This window comes from Dreissena polymorpha, chromosome 9, assembly GCF_020536995.1.
Source record: "Dreissena polymorpha isolate Duluth1 chromosome 9, UMN_Dpol_1.0, whole genome shotgun sequence".
Classification (NCBI taxonomy): domain Eukaryota; kingdom Metazoa; phylum Mollusca; class Bivalvia; order Myida; family Dreissenidae; genus Dreissena; species Dreissena polymorpha.
In genome coordinates this window covers 63974087-63991376 of record NC_068363.1, presented here as the reverse complement: position 1 = coordinate 63991376, position 17290 = coordinate 63974087, and the positions used below count along the sequence as shown (strand labels likewise).

The window sequence follows — 17290 nt, the reverse complement described above, 5'->3', positions numbered from 1 at the left end:
CAACATATTCTTATTCAAGTTTTAAATGGTCAAAAACATCAAGAAGTTTAGCCGACCTACCCCTGCCTATTTGTTTGCGCTGTTAGTGGCGTAGGCGTATTTTTACCTTGCGTCGTTCACGCCTCTTTGCCAGGAGCCAGCAGTCGCGCCAGATTTTCAATTGCTTATTTGGTGCTTTTTGGTATAAGAGGATCCAAAACGTGCCTCAATCCAAATACAGGCCTGGGTATTGTTAACTTGATGTGATGTTGTCCGGCAATGGTGATATGCTATGTAGTAAGTAACGAGGAATTGAAGACTTTGCACCCATGTTTACCATAAAAAGAGGTTACCTCTCTGAACAGATGTTGATCAATGAACGTGATAAAAAAAACTACCAGCATATTATTGTTCATTGTTGATATGTGTAGACTCCATTATCTCATTGACGCGAAATGATTAGGTGAGATATGTTCACATTTAAATGTTAAGCTTTATGAAATAAAATAAGAACATGTCTTTTGTTTAACCCATTTATGCCAAGCGTCTAGTAAAAGGCCATGGCAAACAGCGCAGACCCAGATGAGACGCCGCATAATGCGGCGTCTCATCTAGGTCTGCGATGTTTGCTTAAAGGAATTTCTGTAAAAAAAAATATTCTAAATATAGAAAAAAAAATACTAGACATCCCTAATTTTGGAAATAAATTGATCAAATTTAAAAGGATGGGGGAGTCCACCAGGCATAATTGGGTTAAGAGATACCTACACGATGTGAATGAAATATCTGATCATAAAGCTTCAGTTTGTACAGCTTTAGCTAAACACCGTGATCAAAGACAAATAAGCTTTATTGACGTTGATATATGTTACCATGCGCTTTGTTCGAAAATATCATGTTTCTAAAATGACAAAATAAATTGTAACTAATTTAGCCATCAAGCGACGGCATTTCCATAACATTATATTTTAAGGTGTTTCTGAAACAAAACTAAGTTTAAATACCGGTTGTTACAAACAAACTGTTTTCAAACAAAACACATTTTCGAATAAAAAAAAGTATGCAAATGGATAGACCAATCGAAAGTCGCGGCTCTGCCATAAAACAAGGTATGCGTTAAACATCATTTATTAAGTTTTTCTTGAAGCTGAATATTTTATCTATGAATAATGGCAAGGAATGTTTTACATGATTCCTATGAGCCAACGCAATTTTTTCAAAAATATTTAAAATTAAACTTCGCTTTGCAGGTAAGTATAATTAAAACAAACAGGTTTAGATCTTGATAGAGCTGTCTCAGAATCGGATGATATTGTTTGTCTTAAGCACAGTCAATAAACATAGAAATATGTAAAGAATTTGGGCACATAATTTAATATGTTCATTGACTAAGTATGGCCAAAATACGTTTGGTTACATTTCAATAATTTCATGGCTAGAATTTTGCCTGTGAAGAGTACTGTTCAATTATGTACCGAACATATTAACATTAAAACATTTTCTTCGTGTTATTATAGTATAAAATGTGAACACATCTTGCATTCCTATGTTAATAATGACTAATTCTTATGAAAAGTGTGAGTTAATTATTGTTCAAGTAACATAAGTAACATTGATGATATTTGGGTGCAATTTGTATATGCAAGTTATGCTCGATTGGTCATTGTCGGCTCGGGTACTACTTACATGTACCCCGGGTACTCTTAAGTATACTTACATGTACCCCGGGTACGGTTAATATACTAAAACGTACCCGGGAAATTTAAAGCTTAATCAGTCGTTGTCGGCTATTTTTTTTAATTAAATATATTCACATTTATGTCAATTTTCTGTAAAATGGCCTCTATATTATCGAAACTCATACTCACAAAGCATGTTGACGCAGTTTTAAAAAAAGAGAAGTTTGTTTAAGATAATCGGTAGCGCGTTTTACATAGGATTTTAGGCGGGAATACAACTCGGGTACAGTCTAATATCGACCGGGTACGATTAAGTATATTTACCGTACCCGGGATACATGTTAGTATACTTAAGAGTACCCGGGGTACACGTAAGTAGTACCCGAGCCGACAATGCTCGTACAGCTTTAGCTAAACACCGCTCGATTGGTCATTGTCGGCTCGGGTACTACTTACATGTACCCCGGGTACTCTTAAGTATACTTACATGTACCCCGGGTACGGTAAATATACTAAAACGTACCCGGGAAATGTAAAGCTTAATCGGTCGTTGTCTGCTTTTTTTTAATTAAATAGATTCACATTTATGTCAATATTCTGTAAAATGGCCTCTATATTATCGAAACTCATACTCACAAAGCATGTTGACGCATTTTTTTTTAAATAGAAGTTTGTTTAAGATAATCGGTAGCGCGTTTTACGACATAGGATTTTAGGCGGGACTACAACTCGGGTACAGTCTCATATCGACCGGGTACGATTAAGTATATTTACCGTACCCGGGGTACATGTAAGTATACTTAAGAGTACCCGGGGTACACGTAAGTAGTACCCGAGCCGACAATGACCAATGGAGCGCAAGTAACATGCATTAGCAACCTGAAAACCAAACAAATGAGGCAAGGTCCGGACGCCATTCAGTTTACACAGTCACAGGTTCTACAGGTTTGTTATAGAACTTTTTAAACAGAAAAACAATGTTAACATTGTCTTAATAACTAACTGTATTAACTCGTTTATGTAATAGTCCATGGTTTATATTGTGAAACTGGAGAAACAATTTAATCGACATAGGTCGCTGAAGAAAAACGCACAGCTAAAGGCAATCGCCCTTCTTATATTACAACAAGATTATGCTGGATGAGGAATGATATACATGTAGTTGAAATTAAATTTGTATCCAGTTAAGGGGTGTTGCGGCAGCTTATTTAACCGAGGATATATTTATAGCAATACCGATAATTCTATTATCACAACTCAATATTTTTGTTATCAGTATCATCAGAAATGACCGAGTTGGTTCATAAAACAATTATCAGCGGTTCGATCCCAGGTGGGGTTAACTTTTGTTATTACTTTTTTTTCTTTCTTGAATTTCATACTTGTTTTATACTGGAGCTCTTTAGTCCTGTTGTTTACATTTATCAATTTAAAGCATTTAAACACAAACTTCAAAACATGCCGAAATCTGTGAACATGTAAGTTGTTATTGATTAAGGTCGAGTTTGATACTGGATATTGATATTGTTTTTTATTAATGTCTTTTGGTAAGCTGTTGTGATCCCAGTTAATATTGAAAACAATTTCTAATGTTTATGCATATTTCTGACAATCTATGTACCGGTACTTGGGTTTTGTCTTATTGCTGTTTTTTTTAAATGAAATTTGACGTCTAGACGGTAGGAATAATTAAAACAAAAAATCTCTGTTAAAAGTGCGGTGACCCCCTTTTTTATTTGTGTTTTATGATGACAATACGTAGATGAACATATTTAAGCAGTTTCGCAGAATTCTATTTGGTAGATTTTTTTTAATTCCATTAATGTGGTTAAAATAGTAAAAATATGATATTTTTTGGGTGACATAAAAATTAAAAAATTAAAAATCTTTAAATTTAACTTGTGTACTCCATTTTTTTGGTAGTGTGTGGTTTAATTAAATGGTATATGATGTATCTTAGCTTAAATAATATCTACAAGTTGACAATTTCATAGGTTATTAATTATTTTTACGCAATAAGAGATTTTTCAGTTTTTTTGAAAAAGTACATGTTATATAATGGTGAATAAAATCAAAACAAGGCCGGTGACCCTATGTTTTTATTTCATTTTTATATAGTATTTGTATGTATATTTTAAATATAAATTTTGGACAACATCTTTTTGGTGGAAAAAATCATCAAAACTGCATCAACACCCCTTAATAAACCTAATTATCATTTCAGGTTCACTGACCGTTTAATTCCAAATATTATTGGTTGAAATTATATCGCCCGCATCAGCTTTCAAAATCATAGGCAATACAATTAGCGAACTTCACGATTGAGTGAGCATGAATAACTCATTAAATGAATACCACATCCAAAGGCTTTCAGGATGCCTTAATTTGATTCGAATAGATAAGCACATTTAACCATCTAAACATTATATACATTTGAAGACGCTGCTGTGGGATTTCAAACACGTTACTTCTACCGGATAAAATGCGTTTCGATGTCATTTAAAATGTATGATCATTCGGGCTATAGGAGGTAACATGGCATATCTAGTAAAGAATATTGTGGAGTGGCATTGTATATGGTACAGTATTATCCAGTGTATGGTACAGAATGGTTTTGTATATAGTGCAGTATGGTCACTTTAATATGATAATACAATCCAGGGGCGAGTTCAGGATTTCTGGTTAGGGCGGGGGCGGGATATTGAAAGATTTGTTGGGGTCGTGGGGCCGCTAGGGCCCCTGGCGGATGCAGGGCAAAGCCTGCTAGAGGCTATACGATTTTAGTGATTTTGAAGGCTTTGACAACCAATTCTCGAGCATGTCAGGCCTTATGTACTTCCATCAAATTATAATGCCGGATGGATATAGCGTTTACTTTGGCGATCTTAAGGGGGGGGGGGGGGGTTGGGGTAGCGTACGTTGCGTCCGCCCCCCCCCCCCCCCCATTGGATCCGCTTATGCAGTCTGGTATATAGTTTAAAATGGTTCGGTACAGTACAATTCGGTACATGATGTAGCTAGTATCATTGTTTAATGGTACAATGCGGTCCAGTGTAACGTACAGAACAGTCCGGTATATAGAAATTACGGCCAAGTATATGGTATTCTTACGTCGTATATGGTATAGTACGATCCCATAGGTACGATATTCTTGGCTTCGTTTCGGTAAGATTATAATACATGGTGTTGCCAGATACGCTTCGGTATTAAACTACACTGCCAACAGTAGCAAGGCTTGCTATAGCGCGGCGCGCGCCTATACATTTAATGCTTACATATTTCTGTAAGATATGACTGACATGTGCTGTTATGTACGGTATAAACAGGTTTAACTAACGTGCGTGCAAGTATATATGTTTGAGCATTTTCATTTTGTATTGTTATTCGGTGTGCTATTAATATAAACCGATTACAAAATACGTGCTGATTTTAATGGCTGACATGATTAATGAAATCAAACTCAAAAAAGCCTGTTTGAAACAAATATCAACAGTTTTGTGTCAAATAATCTATTATTGAACATCTATCATTTTGGTTATGAAGTATCTATATATCAATTATTTAAGCGGGGAATGGCAGGTAGCTGGTATTTACAGATCGTGTTAATGCCCGGTTATTTAAAAATCGAAACTTCACGGCGTAGATCATTATACAATATTGAACTTCTGTCAGGCTTTGGAATTTAAAAGTTGAAACAGTTTAAATTGATGTATTCAAAAGCTGTTTAAAATGCAAATGCCTTTTTACATTTGATCTAACGGCGTTATTTATTAAATTATTGCTTATCACGTAAGTGTCGGTATAATGTTGAATACAGAAGATTTTGGATTAGTGGAGCTTTGTGTTTTGACTTTGTATTAAAGCCGTCGGATTGCAATTATAAAGAACAAGTGAGTATCGCTGTCGACCAATTGTACATTAAACGAATATTGTGAATTTCGAAGTAAACGGGTTTTTATTCGCCTCATGCTGAATTGTGAGAGGATCAGTATTGTGTAACAGCACTCCTACCTAATTAACCCATTTATGCCTAGTGGACTCTCCCATCCTTCTAAATTGGATCAATTCATTTCTAAAAGTAGGGGTGTCTAGTATATTTATTTCTATATTTAGAATATTTCTTACATAAATTCCTTTAAACAAACAGCGCAGACCCTGGGCCTTTTTTCTAGACGCTAGGCATAAATGGGTTAACTAAACTAGAGTCGCCTGACGAAGTTTGTATTAAAGCTGCATTTATCATCTATTAATTTTTACTGTTGTGGTCTTGAGTTATAGGGGAAACAAGAGTACTCGGTGGAAAACTCAACTGGTCGATATGATGGCCACCAACAAAATTAACATGCACCAGAATGGAACCTAGTTCGTCTGCATATATTTAATAGGATGCGCTTTTATGTTCATCAGGATAATAATTATAAGTTAAATTGACTATTTTTCGTGCAAGCAACTGTCAATTTAACTATGGGTCTATTGTAAATCTACATTTTATTAAGTTATATGCATCAAGCGACTACCAAGTAAACACCGTTTACATTCCAATTGGTATACGTAATGCTTCTAAAAAGTACAGTTATAGTTATACTTGTCGTTGTTTGTTATCATTTAAAAGAGTATGTACGTCACAGATAATGAATAAATAATGAAAACATGATGAATTGGCCCAATTACAATATTCACTTTATTATTAACCCCAATATGAACTCGTCTTTTTCAACTTTGTTGCATATTTTATTTGTTCGTAAGTAACGCACCGAAAAAACATCAGTCGGGCTTTAAAATAATCATGAAACGGCAGTAAAACATGTTCATAGTCCATTAATTGAAAAAAAACAAGCTTTTGCGTTCGTCAAGCTTATAAAATTAAAATATGCATAAAAAATACCTTCAAATGTATATTTAGGAATATAATTAAGTCAAAATATATCAAGAAATAAATGCACAAATCGTTTTCTATTCATCTTCAACAAAGATTTGTAGCTAATGTTTTGCATGAAATCTCTCGCATTAGCAAACGCAATGTCAGAACCTATTCATTCGGATCTACTGGCCGGAATTCTCCCCAGATTTCCAATCGCTTTTATGAAAGGTCAAAACCTGGGTATGGCAGAACATTTGACTTTCTATCGCAAATAACTATTGAATGGAGAAAACTAATAAATGTTCATAGTTACCGGGATGTAGACTGCTTAATGCATCGATTTTGGAACCTGAGCAGGTTTTGTAGAACGTACATTCCACACAGGAGTTTCTTAAGAATTTTTCTCAAATAATTAATATTATTTACAAGTATTACAAAACAATCGATAAATGATAAACACACGTGAAGTATTGATTTGAACTTAATTGATGTGGATCTGCATACTCAGTTTTATAAGAAATTACGCAGAATCCAAGGATTGGATGGATTAGCAAGAATACAAATAGACACACGTGCGAATGGACATTTAAACGTACGATCACGTTGCTAGTGCGTGTGTGCCTGTTTGCGTGCATGTGCCCTTGTGTAGGTAGCCCAAAAGGCGATCTATCGTGTTAAATATATCGTGTGTCGCCGCGACTGTCGCGCAAAATATCGTGCGTCACCGCTACTGTCGCGCAAAATATCGTGCGTCGCCGCGACTGTCGCGCAAAATATCGTGTATCGCTTCGTGTGTCGTGTCTCGCGTTCAACGGTTGACGCACGAAACACGAAACGACGCAAGATATTTTGCGCGACAGTCGCGGCGACGCACGATATTTTATCATTCAAATATCGCCCATATTATCCGAATATCGTGTATCGCGGTCTAATTTCAAACCGCGACACACGACACACGAAGCGATATTCGATATTTTGCGCGACAGTCGCGGCGACACGCGATATTTGTACTGTTCAAATATCGCTGTAATAATATCGCCTGTCGACTGTCACGTTTTCAAAATATTAGAATGCGACAGTCGCCCTTTTATATGCGATATCTCGCCCTTTGAACACTACCATCGCACTTTAAGAACGCGACAGTCGCCCTTTATGAACGTGACCGTCGCCCTTTTATATGCGATCTTGTGTGTCGCCCTTGATGAAAGAAGGGCGAGATTATAGATTGCACTATTCGGATTCCGTACTAGAGTCTACTCTACCGCTAGTAGTAATGTGAATGCGTGTCATTTAATTAATACAGATTTAAACACATATACTTGTTTTCCCGCGGTCGCGAAAAGTTCAACGTGACAACTTTTAATGATAATAAACACATATTTTTCATGCGCGTTTAAAAAACAAGAGACCTCAGTGTTTAGCAACCATGTCATTAAGACTTATAAAACATTATTAAAAGGTATGATAATCTGAAATCTATATCCTTTTAGCCGTCAGTATGCCACGTTAACCCCCATTTATTTGCGAGATTCACATAGCAGGTCTGCTCATAACGTTGGTCGGGCTAACGCTACTACTTGATGGCAATCGTAATGAGCCGCGATCTGGAGAGAATGTGCTCAATACATGTGCATATAGTGGTGTCCCAGATAAGCCTGTGCAGTCAACAAAGGCTTATTAGTTATGACACTTTCCGCTTTATGGTATTTTTTGCCATAGGATGTCCTCTCTTAGCAAAAATCCAGTAAAGGCGGGAAGTGTAATCTCAGATTAGCCTGTATGGACTGAACATGCTTATATTGGATTACACTTAACGCACATGATTTAAACCCAGTTTTCCCAGAACGAGGCTCATATTCGTATCACATGCTATATTCACAGAGGCGGATCGGCTGCCGATCAACCTGCAGATGGATTTCGGGGAAAAGAGTCGCGTGATGGAGGTGCTCAACAAGGCGTTCGCGGGCTCCGTCGTCGACAAGAGGGTCGCCGCAGCCGCAATCAGGGAGTTCCAAGGTGGGATGGTAATCAATGTAAATAGCCGCCAGTGTTTGAAAATAGATTTTGCTTTGGCAAGCCCGCGGCGTTCTTTGGAGCTCAAGATCGTTCAAATTCGCTATTTCATTCATGTTATGTTGTGACAACGGAATATTTATTGAGGGTTTCCACGATGGCGCTGGTTCAGATCATTATGAACCCACAATATTTCTCTACACGTGTACAATACTATTAAGTCTTTTATTTATCAAAGTGAAGCTTTGAACGAATAATAGTGTGATGAATTTTATCGGTTCCAATATTTTTATGTATATGTTACATTTGTGTGCAGGTATCCTTGACGAGCTGTACAAGCAGCCGCCGCGCTGGGAGCTTGTGACGATGCGGCGCTCCGAGGTGGACAACATGCGGGAGGTGATACGCTACCAGGACGAGAAGATCAGGAGCATCACCGACAAGTAGGCAGCGGAAATACACGCGCCCTTTGATGCGCCGTGTGACGCGCTGTATGATGCGGTTTTGTTGTGTTTTACCATTATTTTTGTGTATGTGAGCCTGTTTATGCGATATTGTACAATTGCGTCTTTTAAAATGGAACTAATTGGCAATACTTAAAAACATATAACCGGTAATGTTCAATGTTTTTATTACATTTAACAATAAATGACTTGACACATGTCATTTTATCAAAGTCAAACGATTGATGAAACTGATTTAGCTTCAGAATTCGTATTAATTATCCTTTTGGCTAATTTAAGCTTTCTGATTATGAAAAATACTTTTTTTGGTTTTGTGAAAGGTAATGTCAAAATTAAGGTGACATACTCATTGTGATGCGTGGGTATAATAAGTGCATGTCCACATTGTGCGTCAGCTTATCGTTCACAATATTTCACATTCATAAATAACCTCATTATTTTTGTTTATTGAATTGTTTTGAGTCATTTTACTGGATCAAGACTTTTCTTTGATAATGGACTTTATACTTCAGTTAAAAAATGGAAACACAGCCAATGAACCAATTATTAACATATACATTTGTGACAAAATCATACACAGTCAATAAAATCAGATTAAAAAATTGCAACGTAGTAAAGAGATTTTAGAAACCACCAAACAAACATATACCCGCAAGCTTGACGTTGCATACAATTTGAATGCATGAATTCGTTACCAAATGAGCCTCGCCTTGGAAAAAAGGGTTTAATGCGTGTGCAGTCCGCACATTCTAATCAGGGACGACACTCTCCGCTTAAACTGGATATAAGATGAGAAGAGAAACTACCCTTAAACGAAAAGTTTCTATAAAAGCGGAAAGTGTCGTCCCTGATTTGGGACGACACTTTTTGCGCATTCATCAATTCCCGTTTTCCATAATGTGGCTCTAATGTTTTACAGAGTGAACTCCCTGGGTCTTAACGGCGGCGACGCGTCCCCGAAGTTCTCGCTGCAGACGGACAAGGAGCGACAGGACACGGAGCGCCGGCTGTCACTGGCGTCGCGCTTCAATGCCGTGTATGAGGTCGAGTGGAAGGCGTCGTTCTCGGAACTGGCGACCACCATGAACTGGAGTGACCTTGAGTGCATCTACACACTCATGAGGGTTATACGGGTATTGAGCACCGTTCAGTAGACAGATACGGTTTATTCATGTTTATTCTGGTTTAAACAGTTGTCAAACCATTATTTATAGTTCTTTCGTAGCCAGACGGTCCTTGATACATAGGTCGTTTCCAAAATTCCGGGGTTGCAATCACAATTAAACTCGTGATTTGGTAAGGTTTAACGGGAAGGTATGCCGAAAATTAATATACATTGCATAGTATACGAGTAAATGCAATTCAGTTTGGGTATACCTGTATATGCAATTACTAGTAAATCAATTCCCTGTGTAAGATTACGCGAGGAGAAATGTCAATATATAACTACATTGTCTGGCCACTTTCTTTGCAACTGTTTAAGAGAAATGTGATGTCGAAATGTAGATGCGCCTCACTTATAGAAAAGAGGCGTAATGCGTGTGCGGAAAGTGTCGTCCTGTATTAGCCTGTTCAGTGTGCATTATGGACGACGCATTCCGCTTTAATTGATTTTTTCGTTGAAAGGAAGTCTCTTCTCAACGAAAATCCGGTTAAGGCGGACAGTGTCGTTCCTAATTAGTCTGTGCGGACTTCACATGCTAATCTGGAAGGACACTTTCCGCACAAACACTAAGGCCCGTTTCCCGTATATTTTCAGAACGCGTGTGACCTCTGTGTGCAGCTAGCCGAGGACCAGATGGACAAAATGCTGCTGTCCATGGAGGACTCGGTACTAGATCCACTGAACGGAACCGGCGGTAGATTGAAACAGGTAAGTACTGGACCCACTGAACGGAACCAGCGGTAGATTGAAACAGGTAAGCACTGGACCCACAGAACGGAACCAGCGGCAGATTAAAACAGGTAAGTACTGGACCCTCTGAACGGAACTAGCGGCAGACTAAAACAGGTAAGTACTGGACCCTCTGAACGCAACAAGCGGCAGACTAAAACAGGTAAGTACTGGACCCACTGAACGGAACCAGCGGCAGACTAAAACAGGTAAGTACTGGACCCTCTGAACGCAACTAGCGGCCGACTAAAACAGGTAAGTACTGTACGCTCTGAACGGCACTAGCGGCAGACTAAAACAGGTAAGTACTGTACCCTCTGAACGGCACTAGCGGCAGACTTAAACAGGTAAGCACTGGACCCACTGAATGGAACCATTGGCAGATTGAAACAGGTAAGTACTGGACCCTCTGAACGAAACTAGCGGCAGACTAAAACAGGTAAGTACTGTACCCTCTGAACGGCACTAGCGGCAGACTAAAACAGGTAAGTACTGTACCCTCTGAACGGCACTAGCGGCAGACTAAAACAGGTAAGTACTGTACCCTCTGAACGGCACTAGCGGCAGACTAAAACAGGTAAGTACTGTACCCTCTGAACGAAACTAGCGGCAGACTAAAACAGGTAAGTACTGTACCCTCTGAACGAAACTAGCGGCAGACTAAAACAGGTAAGTACTGTACCCTCTGAACGGCACTAGCGGCAGACTAAAACAGGTAAGTACTGTACCCTCTGAACGGCACTAGCGGCAGACTAAAACAGGTAAGTACTGTACCCTCTGAACGGCACTAGCGGCAGACTAAAACAGGTAAGTACTGTACCCTCTGAACGAAACTAGCGGCAGACTAAAACAGGTAAGTACCGACCCTCTGAACGGCACTAGCGGCAGACAAAAACAGGTAAGTACCGACCCTCTGAACGGAACTAGCGGCAGACTAAAACAGGTAAGTACTGTACCCTCTGAACGGCACTAGCGGCAGACTAAAACAGGTAAGTACTGTACCCTCTGAACGGCACTAGCGGCAGACTAAAACAGGTAAGTACCGTACCCTCTGAACGGAACTAGCGGCAGACTAAAACAGGTAAGTACCGGACCCTCTGAACGGCAACTAAGCGGCAGACTAAAACAGGTAAGTACTGTACCCTCTGAACGGCACTAAGCGGCAGACTAAAACAGGTAAGTACTGTACCCTCTGAACGGCACTAGCGGCAGACTAAAACAGGTAAGTACTGTACCCTCTGAACGGCACTAGCGGCAGACTAAACAGGTTAAGTACCCTTGAACGGACTAGCGGGCGACTCTAAGGTAAGCACTGGACCCACTGAATGGAACCATTGGCAGATTGAAACAGGTAAGTACTGGACCCATTGAAACCGAGCATTTTGCCGATTGAAACAGGTAAGTACCGGAACCTCAGAACAGAACCAGCGGCAGACTGAAAATGGTAAGTACTGAACCAACTGAATGGAACCATTGGCAGATTGAAACAGGTAAGTACTGGACCATCTGAACGGAACCAGCGGAAGACTGAAAATGGTAAGTACTGGAGCCACTGAACGGAACCATTTGCAGATTAAAACTTGTAAGTAATGGACCCCACTGAACGGAACCAGCGGAAGGTTGAAACAGGTAAGTAGTAGTTGACTCACTGAACGGAGCAAGCGGCAGATTGAAACAGGTTAAGTTATCGAGCGAAACTAGAGTACGGAATCAATATAGAGACTTTATATAATAATAAGGAGAGAAACATTATTAATGACGTATGTCGGGACAGACTGAATGTCCACCAATAGTCTTTTAGTGTCCATAAAAATAGTGTTAATCTGCTCAAAACGTGACGTTCACTTGTTCGTTCTTAAAATTGTGTTGTCCTTGCAAGTATGCAAAGTATTTTTGATTGTTCTTTTAAAATACTTCCTATTGGAAATCCTGTCCATATAATATGCGTATCAATATGAAATGTCACGTCTATTTTGATGACAACTGAATCATTTTTTGTTCATTTCCAGTTATTTGAGCAGCAGAACTCCGAAGTATACTCGGACGGAATGAAGGTCGCGGAGAAGTACGCGCTGGAGTACCGGAAGGAGCGGGCGGAGGCGTCCGTGCCGGCGGTGATAGAGGTGAGTGTCGCAGCTGTGTAAGAAACGGACTCGAGTCGGGATTTTAGAAAATGGGTCGTCCTAGATAAGCCTGTTCAGTCCGCACAAGCTAGTCAGGGACGACACTTTCCGCTCTTCTCAAAATTTTCGTTTAGAGAACGTTTTATCTAAACGAAAATCTAGTCTAGGCGGAAAGTGTTTTCCATGATTACCTTATGCGAACTGCACAGGCTAATGTGGGACAACAATTTCCGCATATGCATTAAGCCTCAGTTTCCAGATGTTTTATACTGCTCTTTCTATCAAAATGAAAGAAGCAACGTGAACAAGCTATAGATATAAATGTTTGGTGTAAACTTGTCATTGGATACTGTTTGTATAATTTGTAACGACCGTAAAGTATATGAGGATGGAAGTAATTAATTACTATCCTTAATATAGCATCACCTACAACAACTGTCCCTAATACTAAGATATATTCACTAATAAAGGCCACATTCATAGGTAATACTAGTATACTACTACATAATACTAGTATACTACTACATAGGATTATATTAATATAAATTACAAATCCTACAGATCGGCAGATTTCCCTGAAACTTAATATGTACACTTGATGACCATACTGCATGATCGTATTTTATATATTGTTTTCGATGAAATACAAAACTTGCCATCCTGCAATCATCTTGGATCGTATATGGCCAACTTGTCGCCCTTAAGTCAATCGATCTGCTTCTATTTTATTTAGCGGATTTTGTTGAAATTGTATGCACATAATGTGCATGATGAAGATTGTGTGGCATTGTTTAAAAAAATGGCACTACATATTTCAATTTCCATATTCGAAAGTTATTGAAGTGCGTGACGTCTTTACAAAAAAAAAAAGATTTTAGAATGCTCGACGATGGACAACCAGCTCGAATATAAATGTTGCTTTTTGAACGGATTTGTCTTGTTTGATCTATTAAGAAAAGTCAGATGTCCGAATGGCGGCCATTTTTCCATCAAACTGCTTTAACAAGTATATTGTATTGGTGATTTTAGATAAAAGTTTGTTTCTCTCGTTCTATAAATATATATTTTTGTTGCATGCATTGAAGGATTATGAAATAACTTACCACAAATGTGTGCAAACTACGCGGGAGCCATCATATAACCTCCTCACGTGCCAAAGCAGTGTGCATCAGGGGAAGGGATTGGCGGGTGGTATTATTTACATTCAGTGATAGTTATTGAAGTACGGTTTACAAAACTGCATTGGACCTTTCCGTATTTGGCAAGGGTGACATTCAAGTGTACACTTTCCTAAATCTAAGTTAGAAAAAGAAGGACCAAACGTAGTGTGTGATGGTCATTTAAGTTTTATTTTACGAATTATTATGTCTAAAGGCTTTGTATTTTTCATATTTTATTTCTGATATCACTTTCAGCTGTTCATGGAAACGAAATTACGCGCAATAATCGAGCCGCAGTACATGCGACGGGAGTTCAAAAAGTACCTGCTCAAAGTGATCGAGCTGGTGTGGCTGATGACCACTCTGGACCCCCCGGTGCGCCTTTACTGGCAGTCCCAGACCGAGCGCATTAACGCAGACTTTTTTGAATTCTACTTCCGGAAGGGGGACTTTGTGAACCAGACAGTGTGGCCGGCAGTATTCTTGCACAATACTGGACGGCTGTTGCACAAGGGACAGGTGCTGGCCATGTGAAAGCTTGGTTATACATCTGTACTCGAATATCTCCTATGCTATGAATAAAGTGTGATATCTTTTAAAACTGGTTCAGTGGACATTGTGGACAAACCGGTTTGAACATTATATCATACAAATTTGCAGCAACTACTTATTAAAGTGATCAAAAGAGTTTGTATGTCTAACAGGGCCACAACAACGAATAGTTTTGGGCAATGCAATGACAGGCACTGTGTAATTTGGAATAGTTACGAATATCAACTGTCAAATATATAACCCTCTGATCTCTAAGTGTTTCATTATTAAAGCTTAAAGCATTCAAGAGGAACTAGAATTTAGAATACAATTGAGCCTTGTTCTGAGAAAACTGGGATTAATGCATGTGCGTAAAGTTTCGTCCCAGATAAGCATGTGCAGTCCGCACTGGCTAATCAGGGATGACATTTTTCCGCCTTAACTTGATTTCCGGTAAGGAAGGACTTCCTTCAAACTAAAAATACCATAGCAGCGGAAAGTGTCGTCCCTGATTAGCCTGTGCATACAGCACAGGCTTATCTGGGACGACACTTTACACACAAGCATTAAGCCCAGTTTTCTCAGAACACAGCTCAATACATGCCCCGTTGTTGTCAGGTTTCTGTGCGCACATGATGCTCCAGTAGTTTCTCAATGGTGTCGCATTCTGAGAAAACTGGGCATAAGGCCAGGTAATTTTTACCTAAATTTAAATTTTCCCTAAAAAAATTAACATTCGCATGTTTTTAAGCTTAATACAACATGTATGTTATAGATTTTTTTTAAATAAGCATAACTAACTAAAGTGTTATCAGAAATATGTCATTATTACCAAATAAAGGGAGTGGGTGAATCTATAGGAATGGATGAAACAATTGGAAAGAAGGATACAAACTGCAAAGAAACTAGATGCCTTCATTGGGGGCATAAACTTATATCAGAATATTGAATAATTAATTTCAAATTTAATACACATCCACATACAAAATGTGAAAGGAATGCAAATAATTATATCATAAATGAGAAAATGCCAATTGCAGGATTCAATATCATTTATTGAACAATTAAATACAGTAGCCATCCTTAGAAAACCGTTTTTTGTAAACTCAAAATGCAAACAAGGGCTGTTTGTAAAACATGCATGCCCCCCCCCCCCTATATGGGCTATAAGTTGTAGCAGCAGCCATTGTGTGAATACGTTTTTTGTCACTGTGAACGGTTGTGGTGGTGGTGGTGGTGGTGGTGGCGGCGGCGGCAGCAGCAGCAGCAGCAGTAGTAGTAGTAGTAGTAGTAGTAGTAGAAGTAGTAGTAATAGTAGCAGCTGCAGCAGCAGCAGCAGTAGTAGTAGTATGCATTACAAAAATGCAGTTAGCCTTACATTTGGTAAAATTTTAATATATTACAAGGGAGGCAAATGCTGTAACAATAAATTTAAACTTATTGCATTTGTTTCCCCTGTATATAAGAAAGATATAATAGTGTATTACCTCCCCTGTCCTGCTTATATTTATATTAATCAACAAAATTAAACATTAACACAATATTTAATATACAAAATATACAACAAATCTCATATTCTGATAATTTTTTTACTAATCCACTGTATTTTACTAAAAGGATGATGTTTCATTGGACTGATAATTATAGATTTAGGATTACAGACCAGTTGCTTCAGTAATATTGTTCAGAGTGTGCCCTGTTGGCCGCGTATGCATTCTTGAGTTATCATTCAAAAACCATTTTACTATTTCGAGTCACCGTGACCTTGACCTTTGACCTAGTGACCTCAAAATCAATAGGGGTCATCTGCGAGTCATGATCAATGTACCTATGAAGTTTCATGATCCTAGGCCCAAGCGTTCTTGAGTTATCATCTGACAACCACCTGGTGGACGGACCGACAGACCGACCGACCAACATGAGCAAAGCAATATACCCCTCTTCTTCGAAGGGGGGCATAATAAGAATATTATACAGTTTTAAGTATTTTCAAGAGAACAATCGCCCATGATTAAATATTATGCACATCATGTATGTATGTGTTGGAAAAAAAACTAATTATGTATTCATTCTCTGTAAGGAACGAATTTCCTGTACTTTTCTTAATCACAGGTCTATTATTATAACTTTATATCACTAAAACTTAAAAGATAGTAAAGAAAAGCTTCAATAAACATGTCCTGTACAATCTTATTAGCACTGACAAAATCAGCAATAAATAAGGTCTGTGGAGAAAAATGTGGTATTGCAATACACAGAATATCATAGTGTAACATGATTATACACTAAATATGTCTAAAACAAAGGTACTCATTAATGAAGATGATGAACATTTAAAAAAAATGTTTTTATGACATATGCCACTCGAGAGGCTCCAGTCCAGCCTGCACATTTGCGCAGACTAGTCAGAAGTTACTTTGTCAGCTTATGCCTCCAAGAAACCTTGCGTGACCTTATTGTAGACAGCATAGCTACTGAAGACTGAGAAGTTGCCAAATGGCATAAGAACCAATATCAAATGAACTTGCATGTCTTTGAATATTCCGAAAGACAACAACACTTGTTACTTACTTTGAAAAAGATAAC

General features: G+C 38.5%; 1 protein-coding gene across 1 annotated transcript; it reads left to right on the top strand.

Annotated features, from left to right (window-relative positions):
- The first annotated feature begins 2583 nt into the window (after positions 1-2583).
- On the top strand, positions 2584-14980 carry LOC127844060 (uncharacterized). Its single transcript, XM_052374030.1, has 7 exons — positions 2584-2603; positions 8401-8535; positions 8849-8975; positions 9916-10129; positions 10756-10869; positions 12900-13013; positions 14429-14980. The coding sequence occupies exons 2-7, from the start codon at positions 8430-8432 to the stop codon at positions 14705-14707; spliced, it is 954 nt and encodes a 317-aa protein (XP_052229990.1). The 5' UTR covers positions 2584-2603; positions 8401-8429; the 3' UTR covers positions 14708-14980.
- Positions 14981-17290: the final 2310 nt, after the last annotated feature.